Here is a 26,734-nt window from a genome sequence, read left to right as displayed (position 1 = left end):
AAACTCTGTGAGGCCTTTTCATTATACTTTTTTTAGTTTAGAAAGCACGCAGAAAAGTTTTGATTGTCAAGCAGTAGGTGACAGTATATAAGGTTTCCCAAATATCACCATTTTTACATCTGTATAATGTGACAAATATGGTAAAAGCAAAGTAAACAGAAGAAAGCTATAAAAATTTAACATAAATAAGCTTTTATATTGATTATCCTTTGACTTGGAAAGACTGGTTAATAATATTTATCTTTATATCTCTAAACAGGTTAAGATAAAGAAAAACATTGCAGCCCTGAATGGAGCTCTTTAACATGAAACTTAGTGGAATTATCTGCACCCCAGAGCACCATGAAGCAATTTTCAACATGGGAAAAAAAATGTTTTGTGTGTCTGGTGATAGAAAATCGTATTGCATGTTGTAGACATGACCCAAAACATATATCTAATGGGGTAGTGCCCCCTTGGAGCCAAACATCTGACTGTAATCTGAACCAACATGCTGGAGCACTGAGTAAAAGAAGCATGAACGCAGTAGTGACAGGAGGTGGAGGATTCTTTGGCTATAATTTGGGGTGTGCTCTTGCCAAATCAGGTGCCTCAGTTGTTCTGTTAGATATACAAGAGCCCATCTGGGAAATGCCTAATGGAGTAGTGTTTATCCAGGTATGATAAAAATACATGTTCACAACAATCAAATTAAGTTAATCTGTTTGATTTTTACATAGTGTCTCAGCAAGACAGTTTTCACAAAACCCAGAACAATCATAAATAAAAGTAAGACTCCTCCACAACTTCCACAGCACTTTAATCAATAGACTATAAAAAACATGTGAACTACTGTACTTACAGTAAGAAAGCAATGAAGTCTGGTGCCTAGAACAAGGAATTTCTGGGTTCTGTTCCTGACTGCAAATAATTCTCCTTGTGACTTTGAGCAAGTCACTTCACCTATCTGTGCCTTGATTTAACCATCTGCAAAATTTGTATGATAATAATTCCCTATTTCACAGGGGTGTTCTAAAGCTAAAGGAATTAATTTTTGTGAAGTGTATTGCTCTCCTGGGAGGAAAGTTGTTATAATATCATTACAAAGTATGAAAATGGGCCTGATTTTCAGCCCCTGGCTTCCACAAGTGTGATAAATAAGGGGGGGTAGGGTTAACTCCCTTTGATGGACACCCACCCAGCCAGTTAGCTGTAAAATACCTCTTGATAGCTGTTCTTTACTAGCTTTACCTGTAAAGGATTAAAAAGTCCCCCAGATAAAGGAAAAGAGTGGGCACCTGACCAAAAGGGACAATGGGAAGGCTAGAACTTTTAAAAATGGGAAAAGAAACTTTGCCTTTGTCTGTTGTTCTCTGGGCTGCGGGGACACGGAGCAGCAATGCTATAAGCACTGCAGCAGGAATGCTGTGTAAGGTTTGAAGCAGGTATGAAAAAGTATCTTCCATAGCTAGAAGAAATAATTTGGATAGGGAATGTTTAGTTAGCCACTGTCAGGTTTATTTTTTATTTTGGCTTGCGGATCTCCTCTGTGCTTACACCTAATGGTTTTGTCAGCTACCAAGAGGGATTTTACAGCTGACTGGCTGGCTGGGTGTCCATCAAAGGAAGCTATCCCTCCCCCTTTATTTATCACAACAAGTGTATGCACAATTTCATGCATGCATTTTATGGCTGCTAATAGCTTCATGGTTAAACTCTAAACTGTAGTTTTGTGATCAAATTCAAAATATCTTTCCATATATATTGCAGGCTGATGTGAGGGATTATGATGCTCTATTTGCAATTTGTGAAGGGGCTGACTGTGTGTTTCATGCAGCTGCATATGGAATGTCAGGACTAGAGCAAGTGAGTACAATTATCTCATGTGTCTTTCTAACTGAATGATAAGTTAGCATGTGAGACCTGTGGTTATCATAGCACTATGTGTCAGATTTCTGAGCACTTCGATGAAAAGAGCAAATTCCTATTCCAGCACTCTGGTCTCCCAATAACCAGGCTTTTATTTAAGTCCATCTTCTTCTCAGATACACCCATTCACCACCCACATCACACCTCGTTTCTTATCCTGTGAGCAAGGTGCTTATATTAACATCTGCTCGGTGCAGAGGATTAAGTCTTATGCTTAAACATACTCATGTCCATCAGTAGTTTCCATTCAACCTCTCTCACTGCCTGCTGTGCATAGTTTTAAGAACTCACAGGATCAAGAACACAATATATTGAACATCATAGTTTTAAAGAGCTACCTATCACAAGTACTTCTTGAAATGTTTGTCTTTTTGTAAATTGCCAGTTATTTATTAATAGATCATCATATCAGTGACCTTATGCAGCCTCTATCAATCACTTAAAGTTTTATTTACAATGATAGTTAAGACATATAACTTTTCTAACTTTGAGTGGTGAAAATTCGAGCTGTGGGTAATAAGAAGAGATTTAAGCCATCGTCTAAAATGGCATTAACCCAGTGTTGTTCAAAAGTGTAAGATTTCAAAACTTCTTTCCATGTTTCATCTCAGATTGGTTACTCAATTTTTCATTGAAAGTTAACATTTGAGTGTAATTTCCTACAGTTGCCTGATCTTATAATAATCAATTCCACATCTTTCCTTCCCCTGTGCTAATAACCAGTGGTCTGTAAACTACTCTAAGGCCTTGAGCCAGCAAATCCTTGTACAGTACACAGCCTAGAGCACATACTTAATTGTGCCCTACCACAAGAGAGAACTGTGACTGTGCATGGGTACAAGTAAGTTAAGCACTAGGCTTAGCTGCCCACAATAATTGGTAGTGTCAGAGCTTCTGCATATCTTCTTCCTTACTATCAAGAGCACAAGTTAAAAAAAAAAGTGCAGGGTGGGGAGAGAACAAGCATTTCATGGCTTATATGTGATCCTCAGCATGCAAATGAAGTGCTGAGCATCACACTCCCCAGTTTGGTTCTACTGCTACAATTAGGCAGAGTAACTTGACATTTATTTGGGATTGGATGGCTCTCTACTCCCTGTTCTGTGCATCACATTTAACCTTGCATTTACCTGTGCAACAATCTGCACCTGTGCTGTACAAGATCAAGAAACAAATTCTATATCAATGCAAATAATTATATATATTCAACACCATCTGCATATCGGAAAAATAGTCCCATCAATGTACATTTAAACAGAAAATTTACTGATTATTGTAATTATTTTTTTTAAACATAAAATGCTTCCTTCTGTAGATCTCAGGACACATACCTGATGTTACTAAAACGTATATCAATACAAATAAATCATCTTCTATCATGCTAGAAAAATAATAATCTCCACAGATAAACAATCTACCTCCCACTGCTTCTTACTCCTTTTTTATTCCACATTATTCATAACTTGTCTACCTACCACATCAGGCAGATGCCTGAGTGAAGAGAAGGTCCTTGTATTGTCTCCAAAACACCAAAAGACTCAGATTCTCTCAGGCTTGCTGAGGCCACACATTCCAGCTTCAAGCACCTCCCCCAAGAATAACCTCCCACAAGCTCCATCCCATTTAAAGCATGTCTCAGCTGATCCTAACTGTCATGGCAGATAACATGAGGAGAGATAACCTAGGCCAAATAATATGGAACTGTATTGATCTAAACCAAAGCTTTGAATTGTTTACTGTATAGTGATTAGGAAGCTCAGGAACCTGTCAAATAACAGATGTAATGAGTCCCATTTGCTAATACCAACTCACAGGTGGGCATTCACATTCTGCCTTAGCTGTAACTTTTGAATAGTCTTCAAGGACAGCTCATTGTAGAGTGCACTGTAGTAATTCAATCTAAAATGATGACTGTAAATCACTGTATCAAGATCCTAAAAAAGGTCACAAACACCTAGCTGAGTGCAGGTGGGAGTAGGTGTTCCTGTCCGCCTGAGTTCCAAGGAGCAAACAGGAATCCAAGGGAACCTCTGCATTGCAAATCTTGAACAAAAATTGATGAAATCTCCTCAGTAAAGGGGGCAGGAATCACCCCTGCAATATCCTCAAAATCCTTCAACCAAATCACTGTTATCAGTTCCATCTTATCAAGATAGAATTTATCCAGCTTATTCTCCTCTATATCCCGGTCTCAGGCAGCTACTGGGAAATCATAGTTACCACCCCAAGTCCAATACACCTCTACCCCGATATAACATGAATTTGTATATAACATGGTAAAGCAGAGCTCCGAGGGGGCGGGGCAGCGCACTGTGGTGGATCAAAGCAAGTTCGATATAACACAGTTTCACCTATAACACGGTAAGATTTTTTGGCTCCCGAGGACAGCGTTCTATCGAGGTAGAGGTGTACTTGTGAAAACAAGACACAGAGCAGCATTATTTGCAAACTTCTAACACTGCAACTCAAACGGCTTTGTGATTCCCCCCATTCCACACACACACACACTCTTTCTTATATACACTGAAAAGGAAGACTAATAAACCTGAGCTTTGAAGAACCCCACATAAGTAGCATAAATTGTACAATACTTCCCTTTGCAACCTTCCAGACAGGCAGGAATTAATCCAGTCAGGAACACTACTGTCCTTCCCAGCTAGTGTCTTAAAATGAGTTAACGAAACTGCATGTTTAACAGTATAAAAGGCTATTGTCAAAGCTAAAAGAATCAGCATGTACCTCTGATTGTTTTCCATTCCCTACAAGATAATCAACCCACAAGACCAGTGCCACCCAAAGGCACTCAAGCTAAATGAATCAAAGAAATCTAAGGACTCTAGATGGCACCAGAGTTGTCTTGCAACAGCCTTCTGGTGTTGACAGTCTTTCCCAAAAAGGGAAGACTAGAGAACACAAACTCAGATAGACTGAAATCCTGCTTATATGAAAGTATTGTAGAATGAAATTCTCAAGTTGTGTTGCTGTGTATAAACTGCAGCTCCATTTATAGTGAATCTGTTCTTTTAGTGTTCTTGTACTGGGGATGGGGGAGTGACTTCACTAGCTGAGGCTCCAAAAACAACCTGGGAGCAACCAAGGACTTTCAGCTGGGAAGTGTCAGTGAAGTGCAATTTAGGGGTTAGAGCACTGCACTTGGAGACAGGAGAGTAGAGTTCACAGCATTGCCACTGACTCAATGTGTGACTTTGGGCAAGTCACTTCACCTATCTGTTCTGCCCTCAGTAAAAGAGGGATAATGATACTTACCTACTTCACAATTTTGTTGTGAGGCTTAACTATTTATGGCCAATCTCACCGAGTAACCATAGTTAAGTCTTCCCCACAATCTCTGAACTTACATTTATAAATATAAATATACCTATTAAAAACCGGAAATAATATACTCCAGCTAAGTTGATGGGAAGACTGAAACCTGAATTAAATTACTACAATAGCTGCTGTATTTAAATTCGCAACTGTCCACAATTAGTAGGTACCATGTCGTCAAAGCTAAGAAAACTTGTCCCTGATGTATGATCCTTAGAAAGAAACTGAGGGCTAAAATAATAATGTTAAAAACCCCAAACCTCCTTGAATAAAATAAAATAATCCCCAACATTTTAATCAAAACAGCAACATAATAATCTTTGCTAGACATTAATTATAGTTTAATTATTTTGTCACTGTACAGCACAAATTCACTGAATAGATACCTCTGAATACAGAGAACAGACAATTGAATTGCTACTGTAACATGTATATTTAAAATCCTCCTTTCTGTATGCTTGTTTTAGGACTCATTGTTACATTTTTAAATGAAAAGTCATTTTGAACAGAAAAGAACAAAGCTTTTTGTTTCAAAAACATCAAAATAGGATGCAAACCAATTATTCCCAGAAACAATATTTGTTTTAAAAATTGACATTTTTTGCACACAAAGAAAAATGTTGCCCTGGAAATCCCTGACCAGCTCTAGGACTGAGTGTAAAGTGTGAGATTATTCAGATACTGTACAATCTCTCTTTTTCTAGCTACAAAAAGAAAAGATTGAATCTATAAATGTTGGTGGGACAAAACTCATAATTGAAGGTATGTATCTAGATGTGTCTTTCTGTATTGGTATGGCAAGCTAATATAACATTTAGTAAAAGCTATTTGGCATAGTTAAACTATTTCTTGGTATATATTTTATAAGGAAAATGTCATTTGTTTTTCACAGTACTAAAACAGCTCACCTGTCTCAAGACTTTCTGTGTAAACTTCGCAAAGACACTAAAGCCAAACAACCACACTGGGTGCTGGAGAACTGTGCTGGGGCAAGCAGGAGGAATCTATATTCATCCCACCCAAGCTTTAGAGTAGACTGCTCCATAGGGACCACTGGACCCTATGTTTCCCTTGCCGTATTGTCACACAAACCTCTTTCGCAGAATTAAATTAACAAAGGATCCATGTACTATTGGACTGAGATTCATTTGCTCAGCAGGTGGGTCTAACAAATCTTTATTAAGGCAAAACCCTCAGCAAATGATGATCAATTACTCGCAAGTAGGAAGCTCATCAGGGTGATGTCATCACAGTCGCCTCCAGCACCAGACAACACAGCTTCAACCTCCCTTTTTACATAAACTTATTTATAACTTTTTGTTATCTTTTTTGTACATAGGTATTAGTCTTTCATTTCCATGTTAGCTCTCCTCCCCCATCAGTACAGGTTTAGTAACAGTTCAAACTGCCCTTTTCCAGCTTTCTAGTTACTTTATATTTCCTTTTTCTCATAAACATGATTACTCTGCAATTTCTTACACATAGACTCATAGACTCTAGGACTGGAAGGGACCTCGAGAGGTCATCGAGTCTAGTCCCCTGCCCTCATGGCAGGACCAAATACTGTCTAGACCATCCCTAATAGACATTTATCTAACCTACTCTTAAATATCTCCAGAGATGGAGATTCCACAACTTCCCTAGGCAATCTATTCCAGTGTTTAACTACCCTGACAGTTAGGAACTTTTTCCTAATATCCAATCTAAATCTCCCTTGCTGCAGTTTAAGCCCATTGTTTCTTGTTCTATCATTGGAGGCTAAGGTGAACAAGTTTTCTCCCTCCTCCTGATGACACCCTTTTAGATACCTGAAAACTGCTATCATGTCCCCTCTCAGTCTTCTCTTTTCCAAACTAAACAAACCCAATTCCTTCAGCCTTCCTTCATAGGTCATGTTCTCAAGACCTTTAATCATTCTTGTTGCTCTTCTCTGGACCCTCTCCAATTTCTCCACATCTTTCTTGAAATGCGGTGCCCAGAACTGGACACAATACTCCAGTTGAGGCCTAACCAGCGCAGAGTAAAGCGGAAGAATGACTTCTCGTGTCTTGTTTACAACACACCTGTTAATGCATCCCAGAATCATGTTTTTTTGCAACAGTATCACACTGTTGACTCATATTAAGCTTGTGGTCCACTATGACCCCTAGATCTCTTTCTGCCATACTCCTTCCTAGACAGTCTCTTCCCATTCTGTATGTGTGAAACTGATTGTTCCTTCCTAAGTGGAGCACTTTGCATTTATCTTTATTGAACTTCATCCTGTTTACCTCAGACCATTTCTCCAATTTGTCCAGATCATTTTGAATTTTGACCCTGTCCTCCAAAGCAGTTGCAATCCCTCCCAGTTTGGTATCGTCCGCAAACTTAATAAGCGTACTTTCTATGTCAACATCTAAATCGTTGATGAAGATATTGAACAGCACCGGTCCCAAAACAGACCCCTGCGGAACCCCACTTGTTATACCTTTCCAGCAGGATTGGGAGCCATTAACAACTACTCTCTGAGTACGGTTATCCAGCCAGTTATGCACCCACCTTATAGTAGCCCCGTCTAAATTGTACTTTCCTAGCTTATCCATAAGAATATCATGCGAGACTGTATCAAATGCCTTACTAAAGTCTAGGTATATCATATCCACCACTTCTCCCTTATCCACAAGGCTCGTTATCCTATCAAAGAACGCTATCAGATTAGTTTGACACGATTTGTTCTTTACAAATCCATGCTGGCTATTCCCTATCACCTTACCACCTTCCAAGTGTTTGCAGATGATTTCTTTGACTACCTGCTCCATTATCTTCCCTGGCACAGAAGTTAAACTAACTGGTCTGTAGTTTCCTGGGTTGTTTTTATTTCCCTTTTTATAGATGGGCACTATATTTGCCCCCTTCCAGTCTTCTGGAATCTCCCCCGTCTCCCATGATTTCCCAAAGATAATAGCTAGAGGCTCAGATACCTCTTCTATTAACTCCTTGAGTATTCTAGGACATGCACAACACTAAACATGATCACTAACCCCAATCCTACATCATCCCAAACCCCCTCACTCGGGCAACGCTGGGTCCATTTCAGAGATGCCATTCCCCACCTCCTGCACCCTCTGCACAAAGCCACCAGCATCCCCTCACATCAAGATGACACTATTAATCTCTCTCCACTTTTTATCAGTAAAATGGATATAATAATACCTCTCTCCTTCATATGGGTGTTATGAGATTTAAAACAATTATTTAATGTATGAAAAAGGCATTTATATTATCACACAGACAGTGCTCTGTGAGTGCCAGATTACTTTTATTATCACTTTACCCTATTAAGACTACAAATATCCACATAAGTTAAAGCTTCACTTTTATTTTACTTTGTACCTGGAAATTCCTCACCTCATGTTTGTTTTTCTTAAATTTTAGTCTTTTACCAACAATCTCAGGAAAATTATGATAAACAATTTTCAGATTCTTTCATTTCCAGATACGGCTTTTCAAATTGTATTGCATACATTGTGGCTCAGCTTCTGTACCTCTCTTCTTTAGTCCCAAAATATAATGACACTTATGCTGCAAAAACATAATTGGTTTGTACCCATAGTCTGCCTGCCTGTGACCCCTTGTACAGCTTGTTCCTCTCCCCTCAGATTATTCTTCTCAAGAGCTGAGTGGAGGTTAGTATTTGGGGCCACAATCAAGGGCATATCTGCTCAAACATGGCAATCATGCCCCTTGATCCCTGAACTCTGCTCCTCAACACCCTCTCCAGCTATGAAGGACTTACAGAATGTTGTGTCTCCAGAGGTTTGTAGGAAAGCCAGAAAAAAGGAGGAACAGTTCTACCCCCTGATTGCCACCTGGCAGTAGCTTTCCATTAGCATGTTTAGCCTAACACAAGAATTAGCATTCATTTGTTTGGAAGGCATTAACTATTTTCATAGTTTTAAGAGCAGTTCTTCCTGCTTTCATCCTACTAGCTTGTGAATATACAGTGGGCTGCCATTAGAGAAGTTGTGCTGCTTCTATTGTAGTTAACTGGGGCCCAATCCCCTCTCCCAACAGAAGAGTTCTAGCCCTCTACAAAATCATAATATTCAATTACAGGATATTCAGTCAGAATGTGATGCCAAATTATAAAGAACTTGGGATCATTTGAAATGCATAGAGTTACAGTATATAAATGTAAGATATTATTAGAAATTCCCAAACAATCCTAAAATGGAAAGATTACTCTTATAATCTATGTAACTGTTGTTTTAGAAAAGGTTATTTCCTGCTCATTCCCTCTGAAGCACCTGGCATTGGCCAATATCGGAAGACAGGATACTGGGCTAGATGGACCTTTGGTCTGACCCAGTATGGCCATTCTTCTGTTCTAGGTTATTTATTTGCTTATTCCAATTTCTATTGAAATAATAATGAACTTTGCATATCACTGCAGTCTGCAAACAACAGAACATCCCCAGATTGATATATACTAGTACAGTGAACGTGGTGTTTGGAGGGAATCCCATTGAAGATGGCGATGAGGAAACTGTGCCATATTTTCCACTAAAAAAGGTATTTTGCCTGTACTATTTGTTCCATGTTTTCTCTATTTTATTGCTTTGCTCTGTTATTTCTGAACAGCATTGACGCAAAAGGATAAGAAAAAAGAAAAATCTTCTGTTTTTTAAAATTGTATATAGACACCATTTGAGAACCAAAGTAATTATTTTAAGTAACTGTTAGTATGTACTTTACCATCAAGGCCCTGATTGTGGAAAGGAACCCATGAAAGTCCTTATGCTCATACAGAGTCCCACTGTAGTTAATACAGCTCAACAATGATATAAAAGTCCCCTTGTATGGATTAGGGTCTATCTGAGTCTTTATATTCATTATTTTTATTTAAATACCTGTTATCTGTTTTCTCCCTGGTCAAATATTATTATCTATTTTCAAAATCAATGCTGAAATGGAAAAACTGCACTTTTTATTATAGTATCATTGTCTTTAATTCGAAAGCGAACATTGTCAGTTCATGTAAATTTTTATTTTTCCTATCTTCTTTTTCCATTAAAATACTTCTCTTGATATAATGCAGTGCCTGGCTACCACTATGATTCATACACTATTGATGGGCAGACAAAATAGTTTTTAATAATGTTGTTCTCAATAACTTGGGGGGGGAGTAAACACTTAGTAAATTAAGCTCACACTACAAGAAAATCAAACACAAGAATTCTCACCTAATCATTAACTTGTACAAAAAAAACACATAAATATTTTGAGTGTTTTTTTACTACTACAGAAACACATTCAAATTTTAAAATAATAAGCAATTAAAATCAGAATAATACTATTATAACAATATTTTACATTGTTATAAGATTTAAAATATTTCTTCAAATGGAATCCAGTCAACTGGATATCCAGATTTGTATAGGCAAACCTGTCTGCTTCACCTATAAAACAATAATTTAGGCATTTTACCCTAAATTAGTACCCCCACAACTTCTCAATTTTGAGAAGCTGTTACAGAGCTGATGACAAGAAACCAGTTTGACAGAAGTTTATTAAACAAAACCATAATATTTGCTCTTTTTTTAAGCATATTGACCATTATTCCAAGACCAAATCGATTGCTGACCAAATGGTACTAGCAGCTAATGGAACTCCAGTAGCAGGTATTTTTCGATTAATATTAATTCACTTCAGCCATTAACAACATACTGGGATTTAGTTCTTCTCCTGATGTCATATCTAACTGGCATGTATATGTTTTCCTCAAGTTGACAAGATCATTGTGAATAGTTCACTGAAAATACACCTCTACCTTGATATAACGCTGTCCTTGGGAGCCAAAAAATCTTACTGTGTTATAGGTGAAACTGTGTTATATCAAACTTGCTTTGATCCACTGGAGTGCGCAGCCCCGCACCCCTAGAGCACTGCTTTACCGCGTTATAGCTGAATTCGTGTTATATCAGGTCATGTTATATCGGGGTAGAGGTGTATCCACTCAACGTGCAGCAGAAGCCAAAAAAGCTAACAGAATGTTGGCAATCATTAAGAAAGGCATAGATAATAAGACAGAAAATATCATATTGCCTCTCTAGAAATCCATGATATGCCAACATCTTGAACTGAGTGAAGATGTGGTCACCCCATCTGAAAAAAAAATATTGGAATTGGAAAAAGTTTGCAAAAGGGCAACGATATGATTATGGAACAGCTTCCATATGAGGCGAGATTAATAAGATTGTGACTTTTCAGTTTGGAAAAGAGATGACTAAAGGGGGGATATGATAGAGGTTTATAAAACCATGACTGGTGTGGAGAAACTTAATAAGGAAGTGTTATTTACTCCTTCTCATAACACAAGAACCAGGGGTCACCAAATGAAATTAATAGGTAGCAGATTTAAAATGAACAAAAGGAAGTATTTCTTCACACAACGCACAGTCCACCTGTGGAACTCTTTGCCAGAGGATGTTGTGAAGGCCAAGACTATAACAGCATTCAAAAAAGAACTAGATAAATTCATGGAGGATAGGTCCATCAATGGCTATTAGCCAGGATGGGCAGGGATGGTGTGCCTAGCCTCTGTTTGCCAGAGGCTGGGAATGAGTGACAGGTGGTGGATCACTTGATGATTGCCTATTCCGTTTGTTGCCTCTGGGGCATGTGGCATTGGCTGCTATTGGAAGACAGGATACTGTACTTTTGGTCTGACCAATATGGCCATTCTTATGTTTTATGTTGTTATACTCACAGATTTATAGAAAGATACCAGAAAGCACAATACCAGAAAATTAAAACATTTTCCCTAAAAATAATTTTAAAATGTTTACAACTTCTACAATATATATATAATACAACACTTACTTTTGAATACCAGCATTTCTTTAAAGGGATAGAAGAGTTAAAAAAATAAACCTTGTTTAAATGAATCATATTGAAAGTGTTGTATAACGTAAGTAAATATGAATGCTGATTAAAACATTAGTGCTACGGTTATAAATTAAACTTTGCAGAAAGCATTTGATACTTTAGCCTGGAATTATTTATTAGGGCTTCCCAGAGTTTTCCACGTTGAGGGAGTCAGTTATACACTAGAACACTTGAGCTCACCTATGAGATACTATAACTATCAGTTCAATACAAATCAATGTAAAGTACAACTTGATACCATGTGACCAGGTGACACTGAGTTAAATTCAGCTCTGGACAATTTCCAGAAAGGACTTTTTTCATCTGATAATTGCAAAGTACTACAAGTGGCTAATATAATACCATTAAAGTTAAAAGATATTACCTCACCCACCTTGTCTCTCTAAAACTTCTTCTGTGTCAGATGTATTATATAGCTATTTAGGAGATTAGGGCTATATCTACACTATGCACCTTACAACAATGCGGCTGTGCCACTGCAGCCGTGCCATTGTAAGGTAAGCAGTGTGGCCTCTCTTTGTCGTCAGGAGAGAGTTCTCTGGGTGACGAAATAAAACCACCCCCAACAAGGGGCAGTTGCTTCATCGACGGGTGAGCCTCTCCACTGACGAAGCACTGTCCACACTGGCACTTTTCATCATTAAAACTTTTGTCATTCAGGGGTGTGTTTTTTTCACACCTCTGAGCAACAAAAGTTTTAACAACAAAAGTGCAGTGTAGACATTACCTAAGATGGTTCAGTCACTTTTAAATACAGTTAAACATTTCAAACATGAAACTTGGATTTAATGCTATATCAAGATTAGGTACTGAACTTCATCAAAGTCTTGTGATAGTGTATTAAGAATTTAATTATTCTGATATGATGAACTAGATCACCAATGTACTGTAGGAAAATAGGGAGATGAACCCAGTCTTGCTCCCATAGAAGTCAATGATAGTTTTGCCATCAACTTCAACAGAAGCAGGATTGGGCCAAATATTTGAAGCCTTCCATCTATAAATTAATGGTTCAAATCCAGCTCATAGCTCTAGTGACTGAAAGCCAATGTTTCCTGATCATGGTTCGTGGGCTATGTAAGATTAGTTTGGTGAGCTTATTCCAATTTTTATTTGATACTAGTTCACATCACAAAAAATATTGTCACAATTGGCATTCTTGTTGGCTATCTTAATGCAGAGATCAAAGACTGTATGGACCAGGGATTGAACTGCTAGAAGGGATCCCTCTAAATCAGAATTTGAAGCACATTGACAAAGCAGTTTGGTGAATTTTTATATTGCTACTGTCTATGTTGTGGATATTTTGTGGATAAAGAAATAAACTTTGGGGGGGCTATCAAGCCAGCATCTTTCACAAGTACTAAGTTAATTTCCTCTTTTAAAGGAAGATGAAAATCATTTACTTCAAAGTAAATTCTTCACATGGAGTGGCTACAGCTTTGGGCCCTCATTTTATATACATTTGGATATTCACAGCCTATGAAAAGTACCTGTAATGTAGTAATATGAAAGTCATTTGAGAATCACATTTTATCATATGTCCTAGGAGGTGATAAGCTCCGTACATGTGTTCTTCGCCCACCAGGCATCTACGGACCAGGAGAGCAAAGACATCTGCCACGAATAGCAGTATTTATTTTATTTTATTTTATTTTTTTCATATACTTTTCATTAATATACAGTAGCATTTGTTATATTTAATATAATTCATTAATTGGCTAGTTGTCTGGAAACAGGTACAATCTGCTCTTAGGTTTTTTGAAGACATTACAATTAATAAATTAGCACATACTTTAAGGAGAAAATATATCTTTAAAGAATATACAGTAGGTACAAAAATAGTCAATAAAGTCATTCTTCATCACAAGCAAATGTAAACTCAGCATTTGTACATTGATTTGAAATACCAGTAGTTTAGAGCTTTTACTGTAATAGATTCAGATCCAGATATATTTCAGACTTCACTGTACAACTTATACGTTTTAAAATATTAATAAAAGATGATACAGCTAAATATCTTATTTCCAGCATCAACCATTAACGATTTTCATTATCCCAGTGAAGCAGGCTAAGGAGTTTGAAATACTTTCTAATTCAGCACGTTACTAAAGGGCAAGCAGAGGTGCCCATGTTTACTTTTTTTTTTCTTGCTTTATTTTAGGTGGTTGGCTTACTGTAGTGTTAAGAAGACAGAGTGTGCATGATTACAAGTCATTTGTTTTGAGGGCAGATTACTCTTTAAAGTTATGTAGGGCACTGTATAAATAACATCTGTATTTTTCATAGGAGCAGGGGAAGGTTGTGCTAAAATGTAGGGTTCAGGCATGATGCATGATTGATAGATTTAGAAACTGGGGTGAGAAAGTTGTTCCTGTACAGCTGGTCTCATGCTAACTAAGGAACTTGACTTCAGAGATGGAGAGATACAACAAATCATTCCAATAAAATGTACAAGATATCCGTAAAGTAATTTTTCTGTAAAATATATGGCATATAAAATACACATGCTGGTGTGTTGTGGTAAAATAATTTTATCGATACTCATGTGAGGTGATCTACATAAATCACTTGTGGATTGATCACTCATGAGTAACATAACCATCCCAAAATTATGTAATAAAACCTTTTTGTGACACCATCCTATTATATACTATTTTTATATGCCACATATTTCACATAAATGATGAGATGGGGAAGTGTATGTAATTTATTTAATTACAACATTTTCTAATTAAATTTTATATAATTATATATTTATAAACTTACTATGGCTTCTTCATTTTGTTCTTCCTTTTTTCCCATTTTTCTCTGTAGTGGGTCTTGGTGTATATTTTTTTCTTTTATGTCTTTTTCAACCTCTGTTTTCCTTCCTTCTGTTCAGTAATTTTTAAAATTTCAGTTTATTTTTTCTACAGCTTTTCCTGCAGCTTTACTTTGTCTTCAAGACTCTTTTCTGATTCTTTCATATCAGCTTCTTATTTTTCAACATTTTTGCTTTCAGCTGACTCCTCTTGTTCCCTCTTTCCCCCAAGTTCACTTGTCCCTTCCCTTTCCCACCTTTCCCTTTCCTCATTTTTCTTTCCTGTATTCTCCAATCCTTCCTTCTGCCTAAAACCCCTTCACTCTCTCCTCGGTGATCTCAGACTTCCTCATTTTCCCCCTAACTACGTCCAAAACCCCTCATTCTCTCTCCGCTTGCCCCCTAATTCTCTCTTTCCTCATGTTCTCCAACCAACCCACCCTCTTTGTAGGTCTTCAAAGTACCCCAAATCGCTCTTTCTCTTTCAATCTTCTCCTGTCTTTCATTTCTGGAAATTCTCTTCTCACAATCCTCAATCCTCTTCACTGATCTATAAACCTCCTCACTGCTTCCCACATCTACTCACACTCTCCCCTCATTTATCCTTAACATGCCTTACACTCCTTTCCCTGCCACTGCCCCAAAACACTTTCCCAACTCCTACTCATTCCTGCAAAACCTCCTCCTCACTGCCCCCAAGTCGTCATCTGCTGCTCCGAAGACCTCACTCTTTCCCCTCAATCCACTGTCTATTTAATATATATATTAGTACTTATTTGGCCCCAGAGTATCTGAGTGCCTCCCAAATACTCACAGATTTATGCCCACAAAACCCTATGAGGTAAAGAAGTATTTGTGCACATTTTGCATATGGGAAATTAAGGCACAGAGAGATATAAGTTTACTTGCCCTAGGACACGAAGGGAATAAACCACAGATCTCCTTAGTCCCACTCCAGTGCATTAGCCACAAGGAGGGCCCCCCAGAGGATTCAGGAGGCCTGGGGTCTTCCGCAGCGGGGGTCTCCCGCCGCCGAATTGCCGCTGAAGACCCGGCACTTCGGTGGTGGGTCTCAGAGTGGAAGGACCCCCTGCCGTAGGTCTTTGGGGCACTTCGGCGGCGGGTCCCGGAGCGGAAAGACCCCCTGCTGACAAATTGCCGCCGAAGACCGGCACTTCGGCGGTGGGTCCCAAGGTGGAAGGACCCCCCCACTGCGGGTCTTCGGGGCACTTTGGCGGTGGGTCCTGGAATGGAAGGACTCCCCACCACCAAATTGTCGCCGAAGACCCAGAGCAGAAGACGTTCCGGAGGCCCAGGCCCTGTGAGAGTTTTCTGGGGCACCTGGAGTGAGTGAAGGACCCTGCTCTGGGGGCCCCAAAAAACTCTCGTGGGGGCCCCTGTGGGGCCCGGGGCAAATTGCCCCACTTGTTTCCCCTTCTGGGCGGCCCTGACCACAAGCGCATCCTTCCTCCCTTTCACTATTTCCCAAATCACCGCACTTCCCTCCCATTTGCACTCAAAAATATTTAGTCCTCCTTTCCTTCATTGCTACAAAATCCCCTCGTTTCCAAATATTATTCCCAAACTCCCTCAGATATTCCTTCCCTTCACTCTGTTGCATATCCTCTGTTCCCCTCACTATTCCTAAATCCCCTTTCTATCTTCTCTCACAATCCCCCAAGCCCCACTTACTTCTACTTCTCATTGTTATCAAACTGCTCACTCTCCCAGACATCCTCACTCTTCCTTCCTAAAACTCTTCACTGCCCTCTAAACCCTCTCACTCTCCTCTCCACTCCGCATTACTCCCAAGCTCCACCTCAGTCACCCTTCATTGACCTTCAAACCTCTTTTCCCCATCCCCTTGCTGAATCCCAAATCTCCTTACTTTCCCCCTTTCATTGACCTACAAGCTCCCTCACTCCCCCACTCCTTCTCCCGGTTAAAGCTCTCAGGTTTTAAGTCCCTCCTCTTGTGACAGCTGTAGCTCTGCCTTTCCCAACTCAAAACTGCTACCTCTAACAGGGCCTGTGATATCTCCATGATAACCAGAAGCCAGAGGGAGCCACATAGTGTATAGCAGAGCGGCAGGGGGCCAAGGGTCATAGGGAGCAAAGGAAGACTGCTAGCGGTTCCAGGACTTAAAAGGATCCTGGGGACGAGTATAAAGGAACTGTCAAGGGCATGTGAGCATGGGGAGCGTCACTGAATGCCTCCTCAAATATCAGGCCTGTCACTAGCTGTTTTCCATTTGTAGTTTAAGTGATTTCAGTTGTACTATCCAGGAGAATACTTACAGATATGCATGAAGCCAATTTAAAAAAAACAACAGATCTTTAGCAAAAGAAACTTCTTTTCTAGTATTTCACTTAGGAGAGTAAAGCAGGTGGCAAATCTGCTGTTCCTTTTGGATGTACATGGAATAAAACCATATGTAATTTATATAAGAATGCTAAAGAAAGTAGCATATGTTTAAATAATGCACTGATGTGAGACAGTTTATGGATTCATGTAACAGCTACTATGCAAGTGGCCCCTTTCCTCCATATAGCTCACACACACCTGAAACCTATAGAAAATAATAGAGGACATATATGCAGTATGAAATACATATGGCCTTTCCACACATTAATGTGGCACAAGGCCACAAGAAGACAAGACAGCAGAGAACACTTTAAACAACACTTTAGCCTATATAATTCTCAGTAAATTCAATTGAATGATTTAGCATTTACGCTATAAATAATTCACAATAATTAAAGATAGCAGCAGGTTTGTACAAAAGAAGATCCATTTGGATCTAAAATAAAAGGACATCCCTCAGAACAAGAGACAATACTTGCATCATAATGTGTTCTTGCAACACAATGAGTTAGGATTATGTGCCTATAACACTGTGCTAAAATACACTCATAAATGTCCCAATACCAATAACTTCAACTGGAGAATCAAAGAGCAATAATTGGCCCTAAATTGGTGATGTTCCTTAACAAAAGGCAAATAATAGAAACACAGTAGAGCAAGAAGAAGTATCTTCTAGAAATGAGCATTTCATAAACATAAATACGAGAAATAATTATTCTGCTCTTCTCCACTCTGATAAGGCCTCAGCTGGAGTACTGTGTCTGATTCCAGGTGCCACATTTAAGGAAAGAGGTGGACAAATTGGAGAAAGTCCAGAGGAGAGCAACAAAAATGATTAAAGGTCTAGAAAACCTGACCTATAAGAACAGATTGACAAATCTGTGTTTGTTTAGTCTGGAGAAGAGAAGGCTGAGGGGGACATGATAACAGTTTTCAAGTACATAATAGGTTGTTACAAGGATGAGGGAGAAAAATTGTTCTCATTAACCTGAGAATAGGACAAGAAGCAATGGGCTTAAATTGCAGCAAGAGAGATTTAGGCTGGACTTCAGGGAAAACTTCCTAACTGTCAAGGTGGTTAAGCACTGGAATAAATTGCCTCGGGAGGCTGTGGAATCTGTGTCATTGGAAATTTTTAAGAGCAGGTTAGACAAATACCTGTCAGGGATTGCCTAGAAAATACTTAGTCCTGCCTTGAGTACAGGGAACTGGACTCAATGACCTTTTGAAGTCCCTTAAAGTCTTAAACTTCTATGATTCTATAATTTCCCATTTTCGTTCAGACTACTAATCCTAGTCCAGTAACTTTCCTAGAGGCTATTAATGCTTCTGAAGAAAGTGACCTCTCTTTCTCACAATAATACACCTAGCAAATTGTCTAACATTGTAGGTGGGGTTGAGGATGTTCTCTCCTGACTGTTTCAAGTGATTGGCTTACTTTCTGGAGCATGATATTTGATTACTTTTAGCTTTGTTTATTAACATGTTATTAAATTATCCAGATCTATTTTTAAAATCTGGCCACAGTATTTTATTCAATTTCTGTTCTAATAAATGACAAAAAGACAATCTAGACTAGAAGTCTCAAGCACAGTATTTGAGTCATACATTCCCTTAGTAAATAGCAACCTTTTTCATTTTTGATTAAGCGTCCAATCCTGGAGGCATAGAAGTTGGTGGTAAAGTTCCCATTGACTTCAGTGGCAGAAGGACTGGGCTTTGTTTGATGTACTCCTTTTATGTGCAAAATTAAGCCACATCCTACAGGGATTTCCTGTTCGTATGTTTTTGCAGGTTAATATTCAGAAGGGGCTGTTTCGCTTCAGGTTTGGGGACCCTTCTGCCACAATGAACTGGGTTCATGTACAGAATCTTGTACAAGCTCATATCCTGGCTGCTATGGCTCTTACCTCTGAGAGGAACTATATAGCTGTAAGTAAAAAGAAAAGAAAAAAAACTGCGACACCCTATCTAGTTTGTTACAAATTTAAAATGAAAATAGCTATAATCAGAACAGAATGATGGTACTAGCTCTTAACGCTCATATCATGGTCCACTTGTGCATGGCCTTTGCCCTGCTCTATTGCCATGAAATACCAGCTACCTTGGTGGCACTAGAGAACATTGAGTGCACTACAGAGTGAAGACACAGTCCACCAGTAGGAAAATACTCTCCCCAAATTATCTTTATTATTATTTCTCCAACAGGAGCAAAGGAGTAATAAACAATTAGAGAATGGAGTTGGGGTTGTTTTACTCCAATCCTTACTATACACAGGGGCCATTATAGGAATGGGATTGAGAGTGAGTAAAGTGGTTTGAGATAGTCCCTTCCTCCCCAAGTAGCTGTGAATGGCTGTTGTGAAACTAGCACTCCCAGCTAATATCACAATCAGTGCAGATCAGTTTGCAGAGTCAGGACGTATGTATTTAATTATGGAAAGAAAGTCTTTGGCCACGTCCACACTACAGAGTAAAATCGAAATTAATAAAATCGATTTTATAAAACAGGTTTTATAAAATTGATTTTACGCGTCCACACTAGGGCACATTACTTCGGTGGTGTGCGTCCATGGTCCCAGGCTACCATTGATTTCCGGAGCGGTGCACTCTGGGTAGCTCAGTAAAAGAATGGGACCAATAACTTCGATTTCCGTCCACATTAACCCTAAATCGATATAGTAATATCGATTTTAGGGTTACTCCTCTCGTTGAGCAGGAGTACAGAAATCGATTTTAAGACCCCTTAAAATCGATTTTAAGTGCCTTGTAGTGTGGACGGGTACAGCGTTAAATCGATTTAACGCTGTTTAAATTGATTTAACACTGTAGTGTGGACCAGGCCTTAGACAACCTTAACTATCTGTGTTGCTGCCAGTTCTTACCTAGATATTTGCATGTGCAAACTACCAGCTCTGCACACTCAATACAAGTGCATCTATTTAAAAAAAGATTGTTGCATGTCTTTTCTTCCTTGTTAGCACAAATTTTTACCTTGTTTAAAATAATTAATTAAAAAAGAAAAGTACATTGGTAAGATTATCAAAGCATATGCTTGTGTTATGGGTTTTATACGTGAAGCTGTTAACAGGAAAAAGGTAATAGGTCAAACTTTACTTCACTTGGCCTTCAATGGAGTCTCACCAGTGTAATTAAGAACAGAATATAATCCTACTATTTTCTGTGTGTTCCAAGAAGGTACAATTAAAGTGTCAATTTATAATCAATTTCACCGTGATTGGGAATCACAGTAAAATAACATTTTACCATCAATAAACTTGTAATAAGCAATTTTACAATGAAGCGGGTTATTAACCAAAATAAAACAATCAGTGTTGTGGCAATCAGTTTGTACTGTATACAGAATAGTTGTTAATTGAAACAGAATTTGGGTAACCTGTTGATCTGTATATACTTTTATTTATGCTGCTATATTATTTATAAAATCAGTACAGATATTTAAAGAGAGAATGAAAAAATGTCACTCCACGCACAGTATCATGTTACTAAGCTGTGTTTTCTCTGTTTCTTTAACAGAGTGGTCAGGCATACTACATAAATGATGGCAAGAATGTCAACCTTTTTGAATGGATAACTCCACTAGTATGTACAATACATATATTTATTTCAAATACAATACAATGAATGTAGAAAAACTGTAGGCCCACGTTTTGAAAACTGTATGTGCAAATATGGATGCATAAATCAGGGAATTGCATGCATATATTCCTTTGTATGTATACAAGTTCAACTTTTGTGTACACATTGGGGGTTTTGCATGCTCATCTCAGGTTCAAAAGCACCTTTCCAAACGTTAGCCTTAATAACTGATTGAAGTCGGGACAATGTGTACTGGAATAAGCGAAAGCTACCTTTTTGGTGTATTTATTTTATCAGATTACTGCCTGATCCTTCCATCCTACTGACACCAGTAGAAGTTTTTGGTTCACAAAGAATGTAGGCTCAGGCTGTTATTCTGTAATACAAATACTTTTTCCATAAATCACTTTACTGTTAATGATTTGCTAAAAACCATAACATTTTAACTCTGTAAAATGAGAGATCAGTGCATCATGACTGTGGGATTAGGATCAAAGAATACAAAACGCATTTTTCTCACACACACTGCTATTCAGATAAATGTAATTTCCTACATTTCTCATGTAATTATGTTTGGAATCATTTTGAGAAGAAAAACGGTAAAATAATAACAATAACAACAATGAACTGATCTGAAAAAGAACATCCAGGTTTATAGTTTATCTATAAATATTTCCATATATACTTTCTGCACGGATAGCCATACATTTATTAGTTTCTCTTTTGCTATTCACTATTTTTAATCCCTTTCAGTTTGAAAAATTAGGTTGCAGTCCACCATGGATACGTATTCCTACTTGCTTTGTTTATGTAGCAGGTAAAATGTTTTTATTTATCTTTCTGTCTATCCTGCTCCCTATCCATAGTATCTGAATGCCATGCATTGATTAATTTTGCTTTTTTACTTTTTATCTGAGTTTTTATTTCCATGATACTTTTGTAAAATGTAAGATTGAACAGTTTTAAATTGTGCAATTCCAAAAGTAATTGTTCACTAGCTTTGTGATAATTTGGTTTATATGACACATACTGGTGACATTCACCTATATGAAGAGAGCCAACACAAGATTTTTCCATCATTTAACTCTCATCTAAAATCTCAATAGGGCTTAAATGGGAATTAAGGGTTCAATGAGCCTTGTGCAAGCTCCCTGAATAGAGGCGAAGTTCACAATATGAATGCAAAAAATTACAGGTAAAAAACTTTGGCCTCGTTGTATACGCTGAAATTGATGTTTTTAGGGCTGTCGATTAATCACGGTCAACTCACAGGATTACCTCAAAAAAATTAATCATGATTAAAAAAATTCATCGCAGTTTTAATCACACTGTTAAACAACAGAATAGCAATTTACGTTTATTAAATATTTTGGATGTTATTCTACATTTTCAAATATATTGATTTAAATTACAACACATAATACAAAGTGTGCAGCACTCACTTTATATTATTTTTATTACAAATATTTGCACTGTAAAAATAATAAAATAAATTGTATTTTCAATTCACCTCATGCAAATACAGTAGTGCAATCTCTTTATCATGCAAGCACAACTTACAAAGGCAGATTTTTTTTTGTTACATAACTGCACTCAAAAACAAAACAATGTAAAACTATAGAGCCTACAAGTCCACTCAGTCCTACTTCTTGTTCAGCCAATCACTAAGAGAAACAAGTTTGTTTATATTTACAGGAGATAATGGTACCCGCTTCTTATTTACAATGTCACCTGAAAGTGAGAACAGATGTTCATGTGGCATTTTTGTAGCCGGCATTGCAAAGTATTTACATGCCAGATATGCTAAACATTTGTATGCCCCTTTATGCTTTGGCCACCATTCCAGAGGACATGCTTCCATGCTGGTGATGCTTGTTTACAAAAATAATGTGTTAATTAAATTTGTGGCTGAATTCCTTTGGAGAGAATTATATGTCTCTTGTTCTATATTTTACCTGCATTCTGCCATATATTTCATGTTATAGCAATCTCAGGTGATGACCCAGCATATTGTTTGTTTTAAGATCACTTTCACTGCAGATCTGACAAAACACAAAGCAGGTACCAATGTGAGATTTCTAAAGATAGCTACAGCACTCAACCCAAGATTTAAGAATCTGAACTACCTTCCAAAATCTGGGAGGAACAGGATGTGGTGCATGCTTTCAGAAGTCTTAAAAGAGCAACACTCTGATGCAGAAACTATAGAACCCAAACCAGCAAAAAAGAAAATTAAGCTTGTGCTGGTGACATCTGACTCAGATGATGAAAATGAACATGCGTTGGTCTGCACTGCTTTGGATCATTATTGAGCAGAACGCATCATCAGCATGGATGCATGCCCTCTGGAATGGTGGTTGAAGCATGAAGGGACATATGAATCTTTAGCTCACCTGGCACCAGGGCCGGCTCTGACTTTTTTGCTGCCCCAAGCAAAAAAAGAAAAAACAGGGCGCAGGGTGGCCAGACCCAGAGACAAAGCAAAACAAAAACAAAAAACAACCCTGGGTGCAGGGCAGCCGGACCCGGAGGCAAAGCCAAAAAAACCCCAAAACCCTGGGTGAAGGGCAGCTAGACCCAGAGGCAAAGCAAAAAAAATAAAAATAAACCCCAGGGCACAGAGCAGCTGGACCTGGAGACAAAGCAAAAAAAAAAAACCCAAAAAACCACAGGTGCAGGGCAGCTGGACACAGAGGCAAAGCAAATAAATAAATAAACCCCAGGGCCCAGGGTGGCCGGACCCAGAGGCAAAGCAAAAAAAAAACCGAAAAAAAAAACCTGGGCGCAGGGTGGCTGGACCCAGAGACAAAGCAAAATAAAATAATAAACCCCAGGGAGCAGGGCAGCCGGACCCAGAGGCAAAGCAAAACAAAATAGGACAGCCATGCCGCCCTAGGACTGGCCGGAATGCCGCCCCTTAGAATCTGCCGCCCCAAGCACGAGCTTGCTTGGCTGGTGCCTGGAGTCGGCACTGCCTGGCACATAAATATCTTGTGACGCTGGCTACAACAGCGCCATGCAAATGGCTGTTCTCACTTTCGGGTCACACTGTAAACAAGAAGCAAGCAGCATTATCTCCTGCAAATGTAAACAAACTTGTTTGTTGGAGCGATTGGCTGAACAAGAAATAGGACTGAGTAGACTTGTAGGCTCTAAAGTTTTACAATGTTTTATTTTTGAATTGTTATTTTTTGTATATAACTCTACATTTTAAGTTCAACTTTCATGATAAAGAGATTGCACTACAGTACTTGTATTAAGTGAATTGAAGAATACTATTTCTTTTATTTTTACAGTGCAAATATTTATAATAAAAATAAATATAAAGTGAGAACTGTACACTTTTTTGTATTCTGTGTTGTAATTTAAATCAGCATATTTGAAAATGTGGAAAACATCCCAAAATATTTATATAAATGGTATTCTACTATTAACAGCATGATTAATTGCAATTAATTTTTTTAATCATGCAATCACGATTAATTTTTTTAATTGCTTGGCAACCCTAGATGTTTTCCTTGCGATGCTGAATTCTGCATCTTGTGCATCCCAAACTCCCTCTGACATCTATGAGAATCTTGGGTGTGAAACAAATGCAGAATCCAACTTACAATGGCTTGTTATCACTATGTTTCCCAAAGTCTTGTAGTTATTTAATGAATCTAGCAGGCCTACAGCCAATCATGCAAACCCTTTATTCATATAGGTAATCCCAAGTAGGTCCCTACTTTATGGTACAAAAATAGCACCAGTCCAACCCATCTTACTGAAGCAAGTAGTGCTATGGACTTCAATTACTTTGTGCACAGTTCTTTAACAATTTAAATTTTCTTTAACATTACCTACATGAACTGTTATACTAAAATTAAAATATCTTAGTGGTTTACCATTGTTATCTCAAGTAGTAACTTTCTGTTTCACAGCCACAGCAATGGAATATCTGCACTTGGCATTGAAACCAGTTATTGAATTTACACCTTTGCTGACCAGAAATGAGGTAAAATATGTATCTTTATAAAATATCTAATTAAAATTTGCAGGAAGCATGTTATGTTAATACTGGGGGCACAATGTTGCAGTAAGCTCACAAAGAATTCACAGAAGTCAAAGAATAAAACTCCCCATATGTGCTCCGTCTTTACCTGCAGTTTTCATGGCAAAAATAAATGCCAGCCACAATTTGGGCCATATGGTATATTTGTTATTAGAAATATGTTGCCTAAATAATTTCTGTCCATTTAAACACACTTGTATTATTTATGTTGTTATTTAATAATTCCCAAGAAAATGCTATGATTGTTATTTTTAGAAAACACAAGCAAATAAGAAACAATGGTTTTATTCTATACCAGTAATTAAACACTGCTAAACAATTTGAGACAAAAAAGAAACAAATCTCAACAATCTCTTGGTAAAATGACAAGTAATTATTTCATTTAGTGTGAGTAGCTACAAATTGCTATAGGGAAGATCATATTATCTTCACTATTTCTGCAAGAGGAAGATCTTCTGATCTGACTTAGGGAGATGTGTGGTGCAAAGAACCACCCCCCCACACACACCCCTCCATGCCATTGTCTTCCAATCCATCTTCTCAATGGATTAAGTACAAGGTTGGGACTGCATGGTTTGGACCTGGAGCCCAGACCAAGAACGGGAGGAGCCACTTGCCATAGAAATCTTCCTTTCTGAGGCAACAGATCTCCACTAGGGCATCCCAAGCCTACCATAATGCTGCTTACATTTACCGTTTCTCAGCACCTGCCCCTCTCCTCTTCTTCAAAAGATAGGAGTGACACAGTCACAAGGAAGGATGGTTCAGTTGTCAGAGCACTTGCTGGGGCTTGGGAGATACATATTCATTTCCATGCTCTGCCACAGACTTCCTCTGTGACTTTGGGCAAGCCAATTTAGGGTAGATTTTGAAGGTATTTAGGCACCTAAAGATGCAGATAGGCATCAATTGGGATTTTCAAAAGCATCCAGGTGCCAAGGCACTTCTGAAAATCCCACTAGGTGACTACCTGCATCTTTAGATGCTTAAATACCTTTTAAAATCTGGTCATTAGTCTTTCCTCAGTTCCCTATATTCCCCTCAGGGGTAGTGAAGCTAAATATTCTAAAGATTGTGGGCACTCAGATATTATGGTAATGTGGGGCCATGGAAGTACGATGGATGGATGGATGGATGGATGTAGGGTGCTTGACCAATAGCATAGCGAGATGCTGCTGGAGAGGGGCTGAGCATCCTGTGTAGATGTCCCAAAGGCTGGAAGATAGCAGCTTCTGCCTTCTCTATACACTCCCAAGACCAGGGGCGGCTCTAGGAACCAGCAAAGCAAGCACCTGCTTGGGGCAGCCCATGTGCAGGGGCGGCAGGGATCCAGCATGGGAGCTGAGAACCAACAGGGGGCTCTGGGAGCCGTAGTTCCTTGGTTAGCTCTCTGCCTATAGAGCCAGCCCTGGAGCAGGGAAAGAACTACATTTCCCAGCATTCCCTTGGCCACTAACAACTGGAAAGGAAGGAGGGGGACCTCACGCGGCAGCATGCTGTGAGTGGAGAGTTGCATTGTGGATGGTAGGGACACGTATTTTAACATTCAAAAAACAGGACACTCCATGGGGAGGGAGGGTAGCCCCACCCTGCCACCATCCACTCCCTCTGATTGCCCTCCACAGAAACCCCAACCCATCCACACGCTCACCCCACTCCCTGTCCCCTTATCACCCCTCCCGGGACTCCTGCCCCTAACTGCCCTCCAAGACCCCACCCCCTATCTAAGCACTGCTGCTCCTTGTCCCCTG

At 38.7% G+C, this 26,734-nt stretch overlaps 1 protein-coding gene across 1 annotated transcript in view; it reads left to right on the top strand.

The window, feature by feature from the left end:
- Positions 1-342: 342 nt before the first annotated feature.
- Positions 343-26,734, top strand: part of SDR42E2 (short chain dehydrogenase/reductase family 42E, member 2) — a 28,192-nt gene continuing 1,800 nt past the window's right edge. Inside the window, exons 1-10 of the mRNA XM_050966754.1 lie at positions 343-657; positions 1,750-1,845; positions 5,940-5,997; positions 9,668-9,786; positions 10,820-10,895; positions 13,712-13,794; positions 19,124-19,261; positions 20,867-20,932; positions 21,683-21,746; positions 24,853-24,926. Coding sequence (XP_050822711.1) covers positions 343-657; positions 1,750-1,845; positions 5,940-5,997; positions 9,668-9,786; positions 10,820-10,895; positions 13,712-13,794; positions 19,124-19,261; positions 20,867-20,932; positions 21,683-21,746; positions 24,853-24,926 — 1,089 coding nt within the window. The remainder of the gene's footprint in view (positions 658-1,749; positions 1,846-5,939; positions 5,998-9,667; positions 9,787-10,819; positions 10,896-13,711; positions 13,795-19,123; positions 19,262-20,866; positions 20,933-21,682; positions 21,747-24,852; positions 24,927-26,734) is intronic.

The sequence above is a fragment of the Gopherus flavomarginatus genome, chromosome 9 (genome assembly GCF_025201925.1).
Source record: "Gopherus flavomarginatus isolate rGopFla2 chromosome 9, rGopFla2.mat.asm, whole genome shotgun sequence".
Classification (NCBI taxonomy): Eukaryota; Metazoa; Chordata; order Testudines; family Testudinidae; genus Gopherus; species Gopherus flavomarginatus.
Note: the sequence above shows the minus strand (reverse complement) of the source record. Positions and strands in the feature narration are given on the sequence as shown.